The sequence below is a fragment of the Lepus europaeus genome, chromosome 8 (genome assembly GCF_033115175.1).
Source record: "Lepus europaeus isolate LE1 chromosome 8, mLepTim1.pri, whole genome shotgun sequence".
In the NCBI taxonomy this organism is placed as follows: domain Eukaryota; kingdom Metazoa; phylum Chordata; class Mammalia; order Lagomorpha; family Leporidae; genus Lepus; species Lepus europaeus.
In genome coordinates, this window is record NC_084834.1 from 120,225,524 (window position 1) to 120,246,537 (window position 21,014).

Sequence of the window (21,014 nt, forward strand, 5' to 3'; positions counted from 1 at the left end):
AATCTTTGGTGCAGCCACAGCTTTATTGCGTGCAGGTCCCGTGCTCCTGCTCCAAGGCCAGGGGAGGCTCCCTTGCAGCTGCACGTGTCACATCTTTTGTTGGGAACTTGAGCTCCCCTTCTTAAATACCTATAATGGACTGTCATTTAGGCACAACTTCTGTGTGTGTGACTTGGGGATTATTTTGTGCACCTGGGAGTCCCCTGCTGCCCCATAAGTTAGCCTACTGATGGCTAGCGGGGCTCTGGATGCTTCTCAGTGAGCACTCACCTGCAAGTGCCTCCCAGCTGCTTCTGTTCGGACAATTACTTTGTGATGAAATCCTTTAAAGATGTTGGCTAACTTTTTAAAGTTGTTATTTGAAAGACACACACGCACAACGAGATAGAGATCTCGGTCTTTGCTGCTGTTCATTTCCTAAATGCCTGCAATAGCCAGGGCAGGGCCAGGCTGAAACCAGGAGCCAAGAACCCCACTCGGGTCATCTTCATGGGTGGCAGGGTCCTAAGGCCTGGGCTAGGAGTCAGCTTGTTCTGCTGTACCACAGTGCCTGCCTCCTGGCTAAAAAGTTTTTTTTTTTAACTTTACTTGAAGGAGAAACAGAGATCTTCTATCTGCTGATTCACTGCCCAAACTCCTGTGGCAAGCCAGGGTTGGGCCAGCTTGATTCTCCTATGTGGGTGGCAGGTACCCAAGTCCTTGCCCTCACCTGCTGCCTCCCCGTTGCACATTAGCAGGAAGCTGCAGTCGGGACTTGAACTCGGACACCTCCCACACAGGACATGTGAGCGGTGTCTTGGCTACTACACCAAATGCCTGTCCTGCAGTGAAGTGTGTGATCATGCTGAGTATTTTTACTTACGAAGTAGATGGAACGTATTCCTACCCTTTAGGTATTTGAGAAGTAAGAGGAGGCAAATCCTAATTCTCTATTTTTGGGTGAGCCATAAAGTGACTTTGACCAACTCAGGGAGAATTTGATGTTATAAATTCTATTTTATTACTATGCTCACTGCTCTTTGTTTCAAACAGGATCTTATTAAATGTATGTCTACACCAAGTTTGTCTGGAATAGCTTTGAAGTAAGAAATAGTGTGTATATCCACAAGGCAGACCTACAACTTGAGCTTTTTAAGGCTATAATTTAAATTATACTTTCCAAACTTTTCCTTTTGGCTCAGTCACTTCCTTCTCCCATTTGGAAAATAGAATAATAGTTTTTAAGAAGACAGACTGTAAACTCAGTGCAGTTTTATCTTTGAACTCTGTCACTGAACTTGTTAATAACTCTTTGAATGGGTTTAGAATTAATTTTCCTTCATGATAGTAGTAAGCATAGTGGTGAGTTGCGTAACAACACCCACTGCTTTTTAAGGATTTATTTATTTGAAAGGCAGAGTTACAGAGAGGCAGAGGCAGAAAGAGGTCATCCATCCCCTGGTTCACTCCCCAGATGGCTGCAATGGCTGGAGCAACACTGATCCAAAGCCAGGAGCCTCCTCCGGGTCTGCTACGTGGGTGCAGGGGCCCAAGGACTTGGGCCATCTTCTGCTTTTCCAGGCCACAGCAGAGAGCTGGATCAAAAGTGCAGCAGCTAGGACACAAGCTGGTGTCCATATGGGATGCCAGCACTGCAGGCGGCAGCTTTACCCACTACGCCACAGCACTAGCCCCCTCCACTGTGCGTTGTACTGGGACAGAGAGCGAGGATCTACTCCATGTGAAGCTACCATTCAGACAGCCCACATCCGGTAGATTTGTGTAAAGAGCCTTCATAAAGCCTTAACCTGTGGGAGAACTGTTGGAATTGGATGAGATGAATTCTTGCTTTCATGCTCCCTTCTAGGTTTGGCAGTTCTCTGCCAGTGGCCCGATCTTCTCGTCGCCATGCACCTCCACGTCAGAGCAAGAAGTATTTTTTGGTTCCCATGACAGTTGTGTCTACTGTTGCAGTACGAGAGGTAACCTCCGATGGAAATTTGAAACCACCGCGAGGGTGTACGCCACACCGTTTGCTTTCCGGCATCACAGTCGCAGCAGTGCAGCGTTGCTGGCGGCAGCGTCTACTGATGGGAAGCTGTGGATCCTGGAATCTGAGAGTGGGCAGTTGCAAGATGTGTATGAACTTCCTGGAGAAGTCTTCTCCTCGCCTGTGGTCTGGGAGTCGATGCTCGTCATTGGGTGTAGAAACGATTACGTGTATTGTCTGGACTTACTGGGTGGCAGTCACAGATGACGGAGCACAATCCCTACTAGTTCATACCTGTGAGATGTCTGAAAACGTTTTGCCATTCTAGAGCGTGTGAGTAGCCTTATTAAAGAATTATTTTGGTTAAGAAACTTGTCTACTACACTTTATTGAAGAACAGCCATATTTTACTTCCCATAGGAGCAACCAGAGCCTACAGAAAGAGTTGGAGTTTGCATTACAACAACACAGCATCACTGTAAGTAATTTGATGGTTGATTTTAGGTGTCAACTTGGCCGGGCTATAAAGGATTCTCGGATGGGTGGTGAAACATTTCCAGCATGTCTGAAGATGTTTCTGGGAGGGATTTGCATTCAGTAGACTGAATCAAGAAACCAATGAGGACCCGAAATAGAACAGAAAGAGGAGTGGTGACTTCGCCCTTTTGCTGGGACATCCATGTCTCCTGCCCTGGGATAGCAGAGCTCTTGGTTTTCATGTCTGTGTGTCCTATTGTAAAAGATTCTCTGGAGTATGTTAGGCCACAGATTTCATATGTGTAAATCTCTTTATGTACTTTTTTTTTTTTTTTTTGACAGGCAGAAGGAGAGAAAGGTCTTCCTTCCATTGGTTCACCCCCTAAATGGCCATCACGGCTGGTGCTGCACTGATCTGAAGCCAGGAGCCAGGTGCTTCTCCTGGTCTCCCATGTGGGTGCAGGGCCCAAGGACTTGGGCCATCCTCCACTGCCTTCCCTGGCCACAGCAGAGAGCTGGACTGGAAGAGGAGCAACCGGGACAGAATCCGGCGCCCCAACTGGGACTAGAACCCAGAGTACCGGCACTGCAGGCGGAGGATTAGCCTAGTGAGCAGCACCAGCCCTCTTTATGTACTTGTATGTATACAGGTTGAGGCATCCCTAATCCAAAAACCCAAAGTTGGAAATGCTCTGAAAGTTCCAGTTCTGGGCCGGTGTTGTTACATAGCAAGATCCCATATGGGTGCCGGTTTGAGTCCTGGCTGCTCCACGTCCCATCCAGCTCTCTGCTCATGGCCTGGGAAAGCAGTGGAAGATGGCCCAAGTGCTTGGGCCCCTGACACCCACGTGGGAGACTCAGATGGAGTTCCAGGCTCCTGGCTTTAGATGGGCCCAGCCCTGGCTATTGCAGTCATTTGGGAAGTGAACCAGTGGCTAGAAGACTTGTGTCTCTCTCTGCTTCTGACTCTGCCCTTAAATTTTTTTTAGTGCCTAGGCTTGAGTCCCAGCCCTACTCCAGATTCCAACTTCTTGCCAGTGTGCATCCTAGCAAGCAGCAGGTGATGGTTCAAGGGCTTGGTTCCATGCCACACAGGTGGGAGACCCAGATTGAGATCCAAGCTCCTGGCTTTTTTTTTTTTTTTTTTTTTTTTATGATTTTATTTACTTGAAAGTCAATGTTACACAGAGAGAGAGAGAGAGAGAGGTCTTCCATCTACTGGTTCACTCCCTAGTTGGCTGAGCTGATCCGAAGCCAGTAGCCAGGATCTTCCTCTAGGTCTCCCACACCGGTGCAGGGGCCCAAGGACTTGAGCCATCTTCTACTGCTTTCCTAGGCCATAGCAGAGAGCTGGATCGGAAGAGGAGCAGCCGAGGTCGAACCTGTGCCCAAATGGGATGCTGGCACTGCTATGCCACAGCACTGGCCCCTGTCTGTCTTTCAAACCAAGTCAAAGAATTACTTAAACTTTATGCAAATATTCCAAAAAACAACTTTCAAAATCTGAAACACTGTGGTTTAAGTATTTTGGCTGAGGGATACTTAACCTGTGTAGTCCATTGGTTATGTTTCTCTAGAGAATTCACATTAGAACAAGTTTACATATGTGGGTTTTTTTTTTTTTTGTTGGTGGTGGTAGTTTTTTTTTGTTTTTTGTTTTGACAGGCAGAGTTAGACAGGTCTTCCTTCATTTGGTTCACCCCCCAAAATGGCTGTTACAGCCAGCGCGCTACGCGGATCTGAAGCCAGGAGCCAGGTGCTTCCTCCTGGTCTCCCATGTGGTTGTAGAGCCCAAGGACTTGGGCCATCCTTCACTTCCTTCCCGGGCCACAGCAGAGAGCTGGACTGGAAGAGGAGCTGCTGGGACAGAATCCGGCGCCCCGACCGGGACTAGAACCCGGGGTGCTGGCGCCACAGGTGGAGGATTAGCCTAGTGAGGCGCCAGCGCCAGCTGGTGGTGTAGTTTTAAGATTTTATTTGAAAGGCAGATTGTCTATCTGCATCTGCTGGCTCACTCCCCAAGTCCCCAGTGGTCAGGGCTGAGCCAGATCGAAGCCAGGAGCCTGGAGCTTCTTGGTGCAGGGCCCCAAGCACTTGAGCCATCTTCCACTTTCCTAGGCACATTAGCAGGGAGCTAGGTGGAAGTGGAGCAGCCAGGACTCGAACTGGCATGCACACAGGATGCTGGCATCACAGAGGCTTTACTCACCACACCCACCACAACACTGACCCCTGTGTGTGTGTTTTAAAGACGCCTGTGGGGAAGGAATCAGACTCTATCTGGTGGGTTAAAATAAGTCCACAAAGCAATGCTCCATCCACTCATTTATACTGAGATTTCAGGGCAAAAGGTATTTCAAGTGGTACCTATTATCTAACTAGGTTCCTTATACGGTATTTTCAGGTAAACAGCAGGTGCCGAGGTAGATCAAAGTACACACACACTACAGTTGCAGCTTGCTGCGTGGCACTCCCTGTCTGGCTATTTAGCTCTGGCCCTCTGCAGTTCTTCACCTAGCTGAGGAGGAGTGAGCATTCCATGGAAGGCCTGATGCCTGCTGACACCTTTAACCCTGGATGCTGCTCCCTAGCACCAGCGTCCACACCACCTGTCTCAGTCCCCCATCTTTGTTCAGTTTCTCCTTGTGGTCTGTTCCAATTCAAAGTAAACAGTTCCACGGCCACCAAGGAGGATAGGAAAGTACGTGCTGGACTTTCATGTGTAGTGGGAGGTTGGGTGGGCAGCCTTCCGAGATCCATGTGTTGGACAGTTCCCCAGAGAGGGGGATCTAGGTTCTGGGTGACCAAAAGAAGGCCCTATCTTCTCCCACCTTTTAGATCAGTGCTTCCCAGGCCTTCCTGTCCATACTTGCCACTTGGAGCTGTTGCCATCCCACTGAGCTGGCCTGGGAGGAGGGCGCCCTGCTGAGCCACGCTGGAGCCTGAGGCAAAAGGAAAAGTCGGTAATGCTGACCTTGCTCTTATTTTTGTCCATCATGGAATTTTTTCCATTTATAAAAAAAATTCATTATGTAGTATTTCTCCTGGTTATTGCATTTTTAAAAATATTTACTTGAGAGGCAGAGAAAGCGAGACAGAGATTTATACATAGAGAGCTCTCCTATCCACAGGTTCACTCCCCAGAATTCTGCAATGGCAGAGACTGGGCCAGGCAGACACAGGATCCACAAACTCAATCCAGGTATCCCATATGGCTGGCAGTAACCCAGTCACTTGAGCCATTGCTGCTGCCTCCCAGGGCTAAGTCCCCAAGGACCTGGAAATGAGTACTGAATGCAGCCATTTCAGGTGGTGCCTTGAGTGCCACGCCAAATGCCTGTCCTCATTACTGCAGCTTTTTTTTTTTTTGGCAGCCTCACTTCGCCCTGATCAGGCCCTGGGCTGAGGCCAGGACACTGGTCCATGACCACAGTCATGTGGCAGGATCCTCTGAGACCTACACCATTCAGTTCTGATTTAGGATTAAACTTGCCCCTGTTCACGATTTTTCTCCAATACTTCATGAAAAAAAAGTCATACCATTTAGAACTCATTGAAGTTGTTTTGTTCATCAAAAGCTATGCAAACATACTAAGACTGCTTATAGATGTCATCAAAATTAACAAACTTAAAAAATTCCACCAGTGCCAAAGATCTAGTTGATATTTTTTATTGAAAGATCTTTTCCCTTCAATAATGGACATTTTACATTAAAACTTTATACAACCCAAAGCTCATTAATATTAAAATCACACTAAGGTATTTGAGTTTCTACTTAATTTTATTGTAGGTAAAAATATTGCAAGACACTTGTAGCTACTGTTTCTGCTTTAAAATAAGCCAACTAAATGTCACGAGACACTGAATACTGACTATATATTTGCAGGTAATTTAGGAGTAATAACGCTTGTATAAGAAACAATTGCACTTAAAAAAGTAAACAAAACTGTAGTTTTATTGTAAGTCTATGAACAGAGGTTGATCATCTAACCTTGCCAGGAGAAGTGTATGTTTAAAATTAAAAAAAAAAAAAAAAAGCTTATGTATTTAACATAGCAATTTATTCATTAAAAACAAAACTTCATGTTTTTGTAGAATTTCCCCATAGTTTGTTGCTCAGAAAAGGCTGCAACATGACAAAAGAAAAATAACACTTCATTGGTATCTAGTGCAAATTTGGGGTGAATTTGAAATGAAATGGTAAACATGTACGCTTCAGAAGTTGGTAGAAGTCCTGTCACTGCCCTTCCCTCAGTCTGCTTGTCTTTTAAAGACGGGAAATTACGAACTGAGGTACAGGGGCACCTCAAAACGTCATGGAAAGTGGAATTGAAAGTGTGTTGGTGCAAAAAAATATTTGAAATCCATGCAGTTTTTCATAATACACATTCTCCATGAACCCTTTGAAGATTTCTTATATGCATGGGTTTCAAGATATCTTGCACCAAAAATAAAGTCTTAAGTTCTGCTCTCTACAAACTTGAATACCCGCCCAGCTTCTCGCTGTCCAGGCTCCGCATGGCCTGAGGCAGCGCAGAGCTGACTCCTTCCTCCTCTCTCCCTGCTGTTCCAGTGACACTGTCCAAGGCAGACAGGATGGATGTGATGAGCTACAGAGCACTGTGTGTGGGGCTCTGTGTGGAGAGTCCCATTAAACGAAATGGTGAGGCAATCCTGGAGCTGACGAATGCCAAAATGAGAAATGAATTCCGCTGCGGGCCATGTGCAGCACAATAGGAACTGCTTCCCACTGCACTGAAGGAAAAGACCAAACCTTGCTAACAGTCTGCAGGTCCAGTGGCTGTGCCTTAAGCCCGGCGTGCAGAGCGCAGCTGTCCCCGACAGCACGGGGCAGCTGCTTCTCGGATGAACGTGCTTGCCATGTGGGGACCCTGCTGCCATCCTTTGAGGTAAATGATGGAAGGCGGCACGCTGCATAAAGCAAGCAGTAATGGATACTAAGCGAAGGTGTTCTTGTAGAGGAGAAAGGACGCGATTCCCTCCGCACTGGGCACAGGATACGTACCTGACTGTGGAGTAAGGATCTAAGAACCGGAGACGGCCAACCCTGTGAAGTACACAGCACCAGCAATGTGTTGGGGTGGAGGGTGCCGCTGGGATTGTTTCCAGTAAAGCAAATCCGGGAAAGTACCTGCGTGTGGCTTTTAACCTGCCAGGTCCCTTCTTGGTATGCTCGTGTGTGATGATAGCAAGGCCACTTAAAACTCCGATGTTCTTAAAGGTAGCCGGGTGAATGCTCTAAATTATAAATGCTGCTGACACTTGATCCTACGGATGAATTATTATAGTCAAGAACAAAGCTTCCGCTGAAGTCCTTAGCTCCAAGGCTCCTTGTTGCTGGGATCTTCGGAGAGACCGTGAAGCCAATGGCTGGCCCTGTCCTGTGACAGATGGCTGGTTTGCAGGGTGGGTCCAGCATTTTTCCTGCTTTGAGTGACTGCGCTCCCCTCCCCTCACTGCAGAGTCTGACAGGGCTCGCACCAGACTTCGCCTTGGGGATCTGGGCTGGGACGGAGCCTCCCACCTTGGGAACCAGTGCACAGGAGCGGGTTCCCGGAGAGGGGCCGAGAGCTTGCAGCCACCTTCAGTGCGCCTTCCTGGGAGCCGCGGGGCCAGAGGCTTCGGGAGTCCTCGAAGAGGGTGTGAAGGGCTGCGGCTCCGTGTGTGGGCAGCGTCCGCGAGGGGGACGGGGGCACGGAGCCGGGCAGGCCGGTCCTGCGAGTCCCAGTGACTGCATCCAGGAGCACGGGCCTTCCCGTGTCTACACACGGGGCGGCACCCCGAGACCAGGGCCGGCTAAGTGGGGGACAACACTCAGAGCGGAGCATCGGACGTGGTGAAGGTTGGCAAAAGGAAGCGTTGTGCGTGGCGTGGGGGGAGCCCCCGGACGGAATCTTCTCTTGCCACCCAGGAGGGGCTCAAGGCACCAGGCCCTTGGCTTGTGCAAACGTTCGTCGAGTAACCACCGCCGGTTCCGTTCCTAAACGTGGTTCTGGAGCCTCTAACATGCTGCTGTTCCCAGCCCGGTTTCTTCACCTCCGAGAAAAACAACAAGGGCGGAGAGGAGCGGCGGCGGGCTGCGAGGGGCGCGAGCCCCTCTCTACTTGATGATCTGGGGACAGTCGCTCCAGGCCTTGGCTTTCCTCTTGGCCAGGGCCAGCCAGGCCGGCTCCGTGGACACGGGGGTGGCGTCGGGCGTGGAGAACCTCTTGGTGACCTCCTTCACCAGCGGTGCGGGGGGAGCCGCGTCGGAGATCTCCACTGGGTCCGTTCAAGGAAAAGGAGAAAGGATGCGTCAGAACCACGTTTTAAAAATTAAAACAGAATTCTGTGCCGCAGAGTGAGCTTTCAGTCAGCGACAGGCCAGGTACAGGATGGGGTCCCGTGCCCGGCGCGCTGCAGTCTGCGCATGCGCCAGCGCCCACAATGCAGCGCGGCGCGGCCCCGGCAGGCACTGCGCGGCCTTGCGCACAGCGCGCCCTTTGGCGATCCCTCCACAGGGCAGCGGCTTCTGAGGTGAGCACGTTTACGATCTGCTCACGGTGGTGTACGGGCCGCAACCATTTTATACGAGAGCGCTGGAACTTGTTCCTCGTACCGAAGTCGCCCTACCCAGCGTCTCCTCGGCCTCCCTTCTCAGAAGGGGGCCGCCCAGACATGGCCGCGTCACACACAGTGACCCCAACCACGGCCCACCGACCCCATTTCAGGATTTCTAGAAGGCTTCTTTATTGGAAAAGCGGAGCTCTCCCGCCTACCGGTTCACTCCCCAGTGACTGCACCAGTCCCAGCTGGAACTCAATCCAAGTCTCTCGCGTGAGGGGCAGGGACCCAGTTCCTCGCACCGTCACCTGCTGCCTCCCCGGGTCTGTGTCCGCAGGAGCTGGAGTGAGCGGCAGCCAGGGCTGGAACCCAGGTACTGCGACAGGGAATGGGGGGCGCTATGCAGGGACTTCAGCGCTGCCCCCACCACGTGCCCTCCCCCAGCCCAGCTTCCGGTTCCGAAGGCTGTGGCTGCACGCTAAGAACTAAGGGTCAGTTTTGCGGCTCTAGTCACCCAGCCAGTCAGTCCCACGAAGCCGGCAGTTTGGGTCAAGCTGGAGAGGTTAAAAAGCTGCCGCCCCACAAGGCAGCTCTGGGGGCCTCCACCCTCGAGTCCGAGACCCGGGCAGCCCTCGCACCGTCACCTCCACTAGTTTCTTTGCAGCCCGCGTGACCGTCTTTCCTGCGGCTTCCAGGCTTCTGTGGCCGCAGCCTACATACATGCTTCTAGAACCTTAAGTACCGATGGGCCAGAAAAGCAAATACTTCTGAACTAAAGGTAGGAGCCCTGGGAGTGGCATTGACCCTTTAGCAACAGACAGGGGTGACCCCTTTGGAGCATTCCGGCTGTCGGCTTTTCAGCAGTGAATCTGTCTTGTGTCCTGAGGTTGCTTATGGGCCCAGGGAGCAGGAAGTCAAGGTAGAGACACCCTAGCACGTGGGCTGGATGCCCCCGGAGGACCGCTGCTACCTGGGGAAGTGGGAGGGGGCTTGTTCAGATTTGTCTTTCCTCCTGGGAATCTGTAAGAGGCGTTGAGTCGTAAATTTTCGGATCATTTTACGTCTCAACAAAATAACACTTAAAGATACCTGCTCCTAAAGGTCCCCAGAACCATGGAATTCAGAGGTGAGCTCCGGGGTGGGTGTTCAGCCCAGTGGTTAAGCAGCTCCCATCCCGTATCGCAGTGCTCACATTGGATTCCCAGTTGGAGCTCCTGACTCCAGCTTCCCGCTGAGGCGGACCCTGGGAGGCAGCGGTGCCGCTCAAGTGGGTGAGTGGCTGGCCCCTGCCGCAGGGGAGACGTAGGTTGTATTCCTGGCTCCCAGCTAAGGCCTGGGGTGGTTGTGGGCCACTGAAGAGTGGAGCAGTGGACGGCAGCCCTCAGCATGTGTGCCTCTGCCTCGCAGTTTACAGCTTGCTTATTTTTTGTGCAAAAGCCTTTGAAATCCATGCATAGCTTTTGAATAAGACATTTTCCGTGAACATTTTGAACACCCTGCCTATGTGTCTGTAAAAATTGTCACTGTCATTGTTCTAGAACACTCTGGAGAGTCATGGGTGATCAGAAACTTGCTGTTTGAAAGCACAGGACATCTGCACTGTGACGCAGAAGGCTCATTGCCAGCCTCGGGCAGAGCTCCAGGCAGCGCTATCAAACACCAGTGCACACAATTAACTTTGTCATCCAAGAGAAAAGGACCCACAGGCCCACCTTCAGTGCAGGCTGTGTGCCCACCCTTCCTGGAGCCTCGGCTTCGAGCCTAGCACAGTGCAGCCCCCGTTAAGCCTGACCTGCACTTCAGCCTTTCTCCCAAGCTTTCTGGAACGTCTCTTCCTGCAGAGCCTAGTTTTTAAGTGGATGACTCTGTAGGGCTTGGGTTATAAATACCCAGATGGCCATCGGCAGAGAAAAGGTTCCCCACTGCTGGGAGGTTGTGGGATGGCTCCACCTTGCTGCAGGAAGCAATCAGCCTAACCGTGGGATGCCAGGCAGCAAGGGGCACGTGGCGGCCACTGCCTTGTCCAGCGTCCCCTGAAATGCTGCCAGCTGGTACCTACATCACCTGAGCAGCTGCCCACTGGCCAGGCTGGGCGCGTTTCCTCGTAAGCTGGCTAATGCGCCACATCAGGGGTCTCTGCTCCCTGCAGAGCAGTTAAGCACTTACCAGCGTGTATTGCAGTGGGGAGTGGTGGCAGACAGCTGGCCCTGGGCCATGTGTGATGGGCTGTGCTGGGGGTCAGGGGAGGAAACCCGTGGCTGCAGGGGAGGCCCAGCAGGCCTGCTCCTACCTGTCACAGACGTGGGGAGCGTGCTGGCCTTTTTCAGCTGCTCTCTGCGCTCCAGCCTGGACACAGCCGTCTCGGGCTTGTTCTCATCTGGGGGAGTGGTAGACATGTGCAGGGAGCCCGCTCTGCTGATACCGCTGCTTCCAGGCTGCGGGCTGCCACTGACCTGGGCGGGCAGAGACGGGGACAGCGTGCTTGCACCCTAGGACACGCGCCAAGGGGAAGCTGGACTGCAGCATGAGAAGTGCGTGCTCACCCCAGCCCCCACCACCTGGGGGCTCTGATTCCCCTTAACCCACAGCTCAGGGAGCTTCGCGTTTCTTGTGGAACTGTGTCGCGTGCACACCCCACTGTCAGGGCTGCGTGGATTTTGGCACATCAGGTAAGGGACCCAAGTCCGATTTCCTGCCAGGGCTGCTCCCTGCGTGGGGATGCTCGCCTACTGCTCTGCCCTAAGTCCACTCCACCTCTGTCTCTGCCTACTCTGCACGCTCAAACTTGTCAGCTGCAGGTTGAAAATATTGCTGAAAATACTGCATTAAACATACGTTCTGTTCTTGTCAGTATTCCCTAAATAATACAATAAACAACTGTTTACATAGCTTTATACTAAGGAACCTAGAGAAGATTAAGGGTTATAGGGGGTGGGCACAGCATGCAGGTAGCACACCTGCGACCTGAGGGTCTTAGACTAATCCCCAGCAGGTAACAAGGGATAGCAGTATTCTTCATCCCTGAGCTTTTAAAAAGTTGTAATTAAAAAAAATTTTTTTTGACATGCAGAGTTAGACAGTGGGAGAGAAAGGTCTTCCTTCCGGTGGTTCACCCCCCAAGTGGCCACTATGCCTGGCGCGCTGTGCCGATCCGAAGCCAGGAGCCAGGTACTTCCTCCTGGTCTCCCATGTGGGTGCAGGGCCCAAGGACTTGGGCCATCCTCCATTGCCTTCCTGGGCCACAGCAGAGAGCTGGACTGGAAGAGGAGCAACTGGGACTAGAACCCGGGGTACCAGCGCCTCAGGCAGAGGATTAGCCTAGTGAGCCGCAGCACTGGCCGTAATTAAAATACTTTAATAGATTCTTGGCTGGCGCCGTGGCTTAACAGGCTAATCCTCCACCTTGCGGCGCCGGCACACCGGGTTCTAGTCCCGGTTGGGGTGCCGGATTCTATCCCGGTTGCCCCTCTTCCAGGCCAGCTCTCTGCTGTGGCCCGGGAAGGCAGTGGAGGAAGGCCCAAGTCCTTGGGTCCTGCACCCGCATGGGAGACCAGGAGAAGCACCTGGCTCCTGGCTTCGGATCAGCTCCATGAGCCGGCTGCAGCAGCCATTGGAGGATGAACCAACGGCAAAAAGGAAGACCTTTCTCTCTGTTTCTCTCACTATTCACTGTCAAAAAAAAAAATTAATAGAAAAATATTTTGTTAACAGAATCTATTTTTAACATGAAAATTGTACATTTATGGGATACTGTCTTTTTTTATTTTATTTTAGGCAGAGTGGACAGTGAGAGAGACAGAGAAAGGTCTTCCTTTTGTCGTTGGTTCACTCTCCAATGGCCGCCACGGTTGGCGCAGCGCGCTGATCCGATGGCAGGAGCCAGGTGTTTCTCCTGGTCTCCCATGGGGTGCAGGGCCCAAGGACTTGGGCCATCCTCCACTGCACTCCCTGGCCCCAGCAGAGAGCTGGCCTGGAAGAGCGGCAACCGGGACAGGATCGGTGCCCCGACCGGAACTAGAACCCGGTGTGCCGGCGCCGCAAGGCGGAGGATTAGCCTAGTGAGCCGCGGCGCCGGCCAGGGATACTGTCTTTAAAAAAAAATTAAAGGCAGAGTTAGAGGGAGAAACAGATTGTTCTTCCACCCACTGGTTCACTCCCCAAATGGCTACACTGGCCGGGGCTGAGCCAAGTCAGCCAGGAGCCTGGAACTCCATCCAGGTCTCCCACGTAGGTGGCAATGGCCTAAGGCCACCTTCTGCCACCTTTCCCAGCACATTAGCAGGGAACTGAATTGGAAGTGGAGCAGCCAGGAGTCAAACTAGCATCTCGGTGGCCTAAACCACTGCCACAATGCCAGCCCCTGTTTAATATCTGTACTGTGTGTAATGTCCGAATCCTAGAAAATATCTGTGACCTCAGGCATTTATCAGTTCTTCATACTGAAAACACTGACCATCCTCTATCGTTTTTAGTAGACTATGTAGTACATGTTCTCACCCCGCTCCTCTACTGTGCACTAGAACACCAGAACGTCTTTCTCCTGTCAAGCGATAACTTGGCACATGGTCGTCAGCTTTCCCATCTCCCCTCCACCCTGCCGCCATTCCCAGCCTATGGTGACCACCATGCTGCTCTTCACTCCTGAGAGATGAACGTTCTTAGATTCCCCATGAGTGAAATCGCGCAGTCCTGGTCTTTCTGTCCTTGGCTTATTTCACTCAACATGGTGGCCTCCAGGTCCAGCCACGGTACTGCCGACACTAGGATGCCGTTCGTTTTGTGGCTGAGCAGTCCTCTGTGAATATTCCCACGCTCCCATCGGTGGATGGACACGCAGTGTGTTTCCCTGGTGGCCTTTGTGAACAGTGCTGCAGGCAGCTGTGGGTGCGGCTGTTGCCTCAACACTGCTTGCTTTCCCCCGTGGGTGTACGGCGGGATCGCTGGCTCACACGGCAGTTCTGGGGTTAGCTGGAGGAACCTCCACACTGTCCTCCACAATGGCTGTGCCAGTTTCCATTCCCACCTATAGTCTAAGGGTTCCGTTTCTTCCACGTCCTCCCCAGCACTTTGTCTTCTTGACAAAACCAGCCCAGGAAGGCGAGATGCAAGTGGAACAGGCTACTCACGTTTTCTTTGGAGAGCTTTGCCGCCTGCTTGGCCTCGCGGGCTTGCTTCCTCTCCTCCCTGGTGGCCTGCTGCTCGCGAAACCCCTTCTGCTTCTGCAGCGCTAGCGTGATCCACAGCGGCTGCGCGGTGTCAGCTTTCTCTGCCAGTCTGGGGCCCTCTAAAGAGTGCCTGCTCTGCAGCACCGGCTTCTCTGTCGGGAGAGACAAAGGCAGCTTTGCGGTGAAATTCAGCATCGGCCCAGCTTGGCTCCTCATCCCTAGAACGTGTGGTGTGTGAAAAAACCTGTGAGATACTGCCCGTGAACTCTGCAGAAGCCTGGGTAGCCCCACGGGGTGGGAAGGAAAGTCTCTGACCAAAATCTTCAGTGTCGTGGTCTATCAGGCCCGCAGGGCATCCAGAAAGGGACTAGGCTCATTGTTTTAAATGCATTATTCTAATGAAGTTCATTTTTACCAATGAAATCTTTTCCCCCTAAGCAGCATCCTATGTGAAACCTCAATTTATAAAAAGAATTTTTTTAAAAACCTTTCATATATTTGAGGCAGAGACACATGCACAGAGCTCCCTTCAGCTGGCTTGCTCCCCAAATGGCTGCTGTGGCTGATACTGGGTCAGGAAGAACCCAGGACACAGAAACTCAATACAGGAACACAGTTACTGGAGCCATCACCGTGTCTCATAGGGTCCGTGCTAGCAGGGAGCTGGAGTCAGAAGCTGGCCACTGTACTCACCCCTGAAGTAGGATGTGAGCATCTTAACCACTAGGCCAAAGGCCCACCCTTGAGCCCCAGTGTTCGAAAGGTAAAAAAGGGGTGCTCATCTCCCTGACGGAGCCTCGAGCCCTGAAGATCATGGTGGGGAACCCGTGATTGTGATTCAGCGCCCTCATGTGGTGGATGTGAGTGCCAGGGGCCACATGAACAAGTGCTGCGCCCAAGACCACCCAGCAGTTAGTGCCCGAGCTGAAGCTGACCCTGCCTCTTCCGACTTCCTGCAGTCATGTGTCTCACCTGGGGGACCACCACACAGGTGCCTGGCACCAGAGGGCAACTGTTGGACTCTGCAGTTGGGTAGAGATGGGTGCGACCTTGTGGCCTTAACAAAGCTCTCCAACCTCTCCCAGCTTTCTCTCATCTATAGAGTGGAGATGATAAGGGCACATGCGTTATCAGGGGACATGAAAATTACGAAATCTGGGTCTCAGAACATGTAAGACAAAGCACGGCATGTGGTAATCATGCTACAAAGGTCAGCTTTCTATATCTGAGACCTGTCCACCCCCCCCCCCCATCCTTTTTCTGTTAAGTAAAAATAATGCACTTTCAGATGGAATCGTCCTGAGATTGGATCAAACACCACCTCAGTTGTTAAGGGCTCACTGTAATCCTGTTCTTTTGAAATCCAATGCAACTTTATGTACGCCAGTCCAGAAGCTTATTCTTGGGCTCTCAGTCAACTGGACCATGTAGTTTTAAAAATCAATTAAAAAACTTAAAATAAATGCAAAGACACAGAGAGCTGTATCTTCTACCCACTGGTAAAACCAAAGCTAGGGGGCTGGTGCTGTGGCACAATGGGTTAATGCCCTGGCCTGAAGCGCCGGCATCCCATATGGGCACCGGTTCGAGTCCCGGCTGCTGCTCTTCTGATCCAGCTATCTGCTATGGCCTGGGAAAGCAGTAGAAGATGGCCCAAGTCCTTGGGCCCCTGCACCCATGTGGGAGACCCAGAAGAAGCTCCTGGCTTCAGATTGGCGCAGTTCTGGCTGTTGCGGCCAATTGGGGAGTGAACCAATGGAAGGAAGAGCTCTCTCTCTCTGCCTCTCCTCTGTGTAACTGACTTTCGAATAAATAAATCTTAAAAAAACCAAAGCCAGGATCCAGGAACTTAATGCAGGTCTCCCACCTGGGTGGTCAGAGGCCCCACTGGAGTCACCACTGCTGCCTCCCAGGGTCCACTCAAGCAGGAGCTGCAGTGAGGAAGCCGCCTGGGCACTGACCCAGGCCCTCCGATGCGGACACAGCATCTCTGCGTCTGACCACCAGGCAGACGCCCACCGCTGCACTGCGTATCTCATTTGAGGATGAGGAAAAAAACCAAAGGGTCAGAAAACACAAGAAGCAAAAAAAGGAGGGCACACTCTGTTCTCCAGATCTATACCACTGTACGAAGGGAATTCATCCTTAGAGTGAACCTGGGGCACCGTGATATCCCTATCCACAAAGATCTAACACGAGAAAACCAACATATTTCAGACGTATTCAAAAAACACTGAACTGGAGGTCTCTCTGCTGAATCTTTTTTTTTTTTTTGACAGGCAGAGTGGACAGTGAGAGAGAGAAAGGTCTTCCTTTTGCCATTGGTTCACCCTCCAATGGCCGCCGCGGTAGGCGCGCTGCGGCCTGCGCACCGCGCTGATCCGATGGCAGGAGCCAGGTGCTTCTCCCATGGTCTCCCATGGGGTGCAGGGCCCAAGGACTTGGGCCATCCTCCACTGTACTCCCTGACCACAGCAGAGAGCTGGCCTGGAAGAGGGGCAACTGGGACAGGATTGGCGCCCCGACCGGGACTAGAACTGGTGTGCTGGCGCCGCAAGGCAGAGGATTAGCCTAGTGAGCCGTGGCGCCGGCTTCTCTGCTGAATCTTTAGTTAAGCAAAATGTCTCGGAGTTCCCCGCTCAAGCAGCCTGCTCCTCTGAGAAGCTGCACGTACACGGGACTCGCTTGACAAGTTTCTGTGTTTCACTCAAGCATGGTCTAACACTTCTTTCTAAAACTTCTAAATGGTTTCCATGTCAAGCTATTATGAAAAAGAATTCTGGTCTAAATACTAAGTCACACTTGCTTGGGAGCCTCGTTAAAGCAAGCTGCTGGGTTCCCTCCAACAGCGTTCGTGTTTACCACCAGGGACAAATGACATTAATGGGGGACAGCTGCATCCCACATGTGAGCACCTGGGTTCACCCAGCAATGCTGCCAATTCCAGCTTCCTGCTAACGCTCACCGTAGAAGGCAGCAGACTAGGGCTCCAGTAGCGGGGTCCCCATGGGAGACCCCAACTGAATTCTGGCTCCTGGCTGTGCCCCGGCCTCGGCTTTTACTGCTGGCATTCGGGTGGTGAACCATATCACGGGAGATCTCTCTGCCTTTCCCACCCAAATGCACCCTCAGCACCTCTCCCTCATTACTTGCGTGACTAACCCTACCAGGTGCGCACTGCAGACGGCAGAGCGGGGTAGCACTTCCAAGATCTCAGACTGAAAAGAGCCGGCCACCACTCACCAGTGGGTGTCTCGTGGGGAGAGGGGGCCCCCGGGGCCAGCGGCACCGGCTCTGTGCGACCTGCAGCAGAAGTGCCCGTCCCCACCTCCCCGCACCTCTACCTACCTCTCCTCCCCGCCTCGGGCGCTTGGGAAAGCTGCTCCTGCGGAGCTGCGAGAGCAGGCGGGGACGCGGGGTTCCTCTGCGGCGCCCCCTCTTCCTCCTCCTCCCTCTTCGGCCCCTTCCTTTCGTCAGGGGGTGGTGGCGAAGGCGGCCGGTGATCACTGCTCTCCTGGCCCTCCTGGGACGGCGCCCTGGGCTCGGGCTCGGGCCTCCCGGCTCGGCGCGCCAGCAGCTCCACCAGGTAGGGCCTGCTCAGCTTAGAGCGGGGCGAGGACGGCGGGGTCTGGCTGGCGGGCTTGGGAGCCAGCGCCGGCTTCTGCGCTAGCGGCATTCTGGTGGCTGCCTTGTCCTGCTCGGGGGCCGGAGGGGCCCCGGCCTGGGTCTCCGGCGCAGGGTGGCTGCCGGCCGCCTCCCTCCGGGCGACCTGCGCTGGCTTCCTCTCCGGGGGCTGGGCCGGGCCGCGCTGGAGGGCCGCGCCCTGGGCCTCCGCATCTGCCCCCGGGCTCGGCGCGGCGGGCTGCGCGCCCTCGGCCCCGTCTCCCGTGCTGCTGCGCCGCTTCTTCTTCTTCTGCTCGGCCTGCTGGTCGCAGTGGAAGCGCAGGGAGTAGTTGGTCCTTCTCAGCTTGATCCCGAAGGGCGAGGCCTTCTCCTCCCCGGCCGGCGTGGCGGGCTCCGGCTTGGCGACGTCCCTCGCGGCCTCACTGCTCCACGTGGCCGCGGCCTCTGCGTGGGCCGCCGCTTTCAGCCCAGGGTAAGGAGGGCTCGGGACCAGGAAGGACGGGAGGTCTTTGGCAAACTTGCACCCCTCCGTGGCGTCGGCCGGCTCCGGCGGCGCCGCCGGCTCCTCGGGGCTCCTGCGGGGCTCGGGAGCAGCAGCGGCGGCGGCTGGCGGCGGCCCCGGCGCGGGTTTCTTCCTCGTGCTCTCGGCCTCCACGCTCGGCCTGGGGCCGTCGGCGCCGCCGTCTGAGAACTTCTGCCAGGCGGGCTTGATGGAGAACTTGGCGCCCGGCGGCGCGGGCCTGCGCAGGCTCCCGCGCGGGGCCTCGTCCCCGGGCCTCGCCGGCTCTCGGTCGCCCTCCGAGGCGCGCAGGATCCGCGAGCGGATGGACGCCCACTCGGCCAGCGCCGCCCCGCTGCCCGGGCGCTCCTGGGACGGCCGCGTCTTGGCGCTGCCCTGCCGGGGGTCGCCGGGGGCGACGTCCCCGTGCTTCCTGTCTTCCGACAGGCCCAGCAGGGACTTGCAGGCCGAGTCCTTGATCTGGCTCAGGTTGACGGCCGGGCCGCAGAGCTGGGCTCCGGTGACCAGGATGGCCGTGTGCGGGACGCTCAGGGCTGCGGGCAGCGCGCGCGACGCCGGGGGCGCCCTGGGCTCCTGGGGCGCGAGGCTTAGGCCGGTGTCCCTGGCGGGCGTCACGGGGCTCAGGTTGACTTTGGGGAAGAGAATCTGCCTGCCTCCTGAGGACACCTGGAAGGTGTAGGGCCTGGGCATGCTCTGCCGCTCGTCCACCTCCTGCCACCGGAGCTCCTCCACCCGGCGGCCCTTTTCCGGGGCGGCAGCTTCTGCCTCCCCGGCTGCCCCCTCCAGGTGCACCGCGGCCCGCGGCTCTCGCACCTGGGCCCGCTCTTCCTCGCTCCTGGAACCCGGGCTCCCGCGGGGCCGCTGGTTCGGGGGCTCCGCCTCCGGCTTGCGCTCCTCCGGGTTTTCTCCTTCTTCCCGCTTCTCTCCCAAGTCACCGCGCAGGCTCCGCGGGCCCCCGCTGTCCTCTGGCTGGGGGGGTCTCTCCTCCTCGGGCCTCGGCGGTGCTTCCCCGGGCTCCCTGTCAGCCTCCGGCTCCTCCTGCTGCCCCAGCTGCTCCAGCCTTCGGGCTTCCTCCTGCAGCTGCTGCTTCTCAGCCTCCCGACGCCTCTGTGCCTCCAGCTGCTCCTCCTGTGTCAGCTGCTCCAGCCTCCTGGCTTCCTCCTGCAGCTGCAGTCTCTTGGCTTCCTGCCTTCTCTGTGCCTCCAGCTCCTCCTGCTGCTTCAGCTGCTCCAGCCTCTTGGCCTCCTCCTCCTGCAGCTGCTGCTGCTTCTCAGCCTCCCGACGCCTCTGTGCCTCCAGCTCCTCCTTCTGCCTCAGCTGCTCCAGCCTCTTGGCCTCCTCCTCCTGTAGCTGCAGTCTCTCAGCCTCCCGACGCCTCTGTGCCTCCAGCTCCTCCTGCTGCCTCAGTTGCTCCAGCCGCCTGGCCTCCTCCTTCTGCAGCTGCAGTCTCTCAGCCTCCAGCTCCTCTCTCTGCCTCAGCTGCTCCAGCCGCAGCCTCTCAGCCTCGTTTCTCTGTGCCTCCAGCTCCTGTCTCTGCCTCAGCTGCTCCAGCCGCCTGGCCTCCTCCTCCTGCAGCCGCAGCCTCTCAGCCTCGTTTCTCTGTGCCTCCAGCTCCTCCTGCTGCCTCAGCTGCTCCAGCCACCTGGCCTCCTCCTCCTGCAGCCGCAGCCTCTCGGCTTCCAGCTCCTCCTGCTCCCGCAGCTGCAGCCTGTTGGCTTCCTGCCTCCTCTGTGTCTCCAGCTCCTCTCCCTGCCCCAGCTGCTCCGGCTGCCAGGCTTCCTCCTGCAGCTGCCTCTGGGCTCCAGCCGCCGGGCCCTCTCCCTCCTCCGGCTGTGCAGGGCCCGGCTGCCTGGGCTCCGCTGCTAGCTGCAGTCGCTCCGCCCAGCCTTCCGCTGCCTCGCCCTCCTCTTCCCAGAGCTCCTGCCTCCGGTTCTCCTCCCAGAGCCTCCTCTCCAGCGCCTGCAGCCTCTGCTCCTCCAGGCGCCTCTTCTCGGCCGCCTCTGCCTTCTGCCGCTTGCACTTGGCCTCGAGTTCTCGCCAGTAGTCCTCTTGGTGTCTCTGCTGCTGCTCGGAGCCCGGCAGCCAGGTGTGCTGCTCCTCCCCGGGGTGCCCGTTCTGCTGTCGGCCGGGCTCACTCTCAAGGCCGTCTCGCTCGTCCGGTGTCTCCTGATGGTGGAAGGGAAACAATTAGCCCTTTACTTTTCCCACAGACAGCTGACGCCCCTCCTCCCACGACACAGGTGCCCGGGCACCCAGGAGGGGCAGGAGTGCCCATGGAGAGCAGCAGGGCTCCTCGGGCATCGGCCACAGCGAGCAGGAGTCACTGGGGTGGAGGGAAGAGCGTCATCTTTGCGTCTGGCCCCGCGGCCCCTGCCTGTCACCTCCAATTCCTCTCTCCTAGTATGGATGGGCAATAGGAAAGCCATCAGCCCAGCATCAGGGAGATGAGCGAAAAAAGACCTGGGCTTCACCAGCGCGCCTTGCTTCTTGTAGCTCAGCCTGGCCAACGCGAGCGCCCTGTGGCGGGGCCACAGCAGGCAGAGCCGGGCTGCCTTTGCGCAGCACTGTGGAGCCCCACAAAAGGTCCTGTCCCCCTCTGCGGTCCCCCAGCCTGAGAAAGGAGGCAGAAAGAAAACGGGCCCGCTTGTCCTTGCACATTGCCACTCGCTACCTTCCCAGTGGGGAGGGCCCTAGA

At 55.1% G+C, this 21,014-nt stretch overlaps 2 protein-coding genes across 6 annotated transcripts in view; one reads left to right on the forward strand and one right to left on the reverse strand.

Annotated features, from left to right (window-relative positions):
* Positions 1–8,279, forward strand: part of AASDH (aminoadipate-semialdehyde dehydrogenase) — a 42,845-nt gene extending 34,566 nt beyond the window's left edge. For 4 of the 5 annotated variants that reach the window (XM_062198798.1, XM_062198800.1, XM_062198802.1 and 1 more), the window contains 4 exons: positions 1,847–2,302; positions 2,390–2,447; positions 5,285–5,409; positions 7,020–8,279. In XM_062198798.1, coding sequence (XP_062054782.1) covers positions 1,847–2,236 — 390 coding nt within the window. In that variant the 3' untranslated portion in view covers positions 2,237–2,302; positions 2,390–2,447; positions 5,285–5,409; positions 7,020–8,279. Of the gene's footprint in view, positions 1–1,846; positions 2,303–2,389; positions 2,448–2,788; positions 3,055–5,284; positions 5,410–7,019 lie in introns of all 5 variants that reach the window. The other variant, XM_062198799.1, reaches the window with a different exon arrangement.
* CRACD (capping protein inhibiting regulator of actin dynamics) overlaps positions 8,261–21,014 on the reverse strand; it is a 118,288-nt gene continuing 105,534 nt past the window's right edge. The window contains exons 7-11 of the mRNA XM_062198940.1: positions 20,126–20,485; positions 17,524–20,062; positions 14,137–14,327; positions 11,301–11,463; positions 8,261–8,728 (exon numbers count right to left, since the gene is read on the reverse strand). Of these exons, the coding sequence (XP_062054924.1) occupies positions 8,568–8,728; positions 11,301–11,463; positions 14,137–14,327; positions 17,524–20,062; positions 20,126–20,485 (3,414 nt within the window). The 3' untranslated portion in view covers positions 8,261–8,567. The remainder of the gene's footprint in view (positions 8,729–11,300; positions 11,464–14,136; positions 14,328–17,523; positions 20,063–20,125; positions 20,486–21,014) is intronic.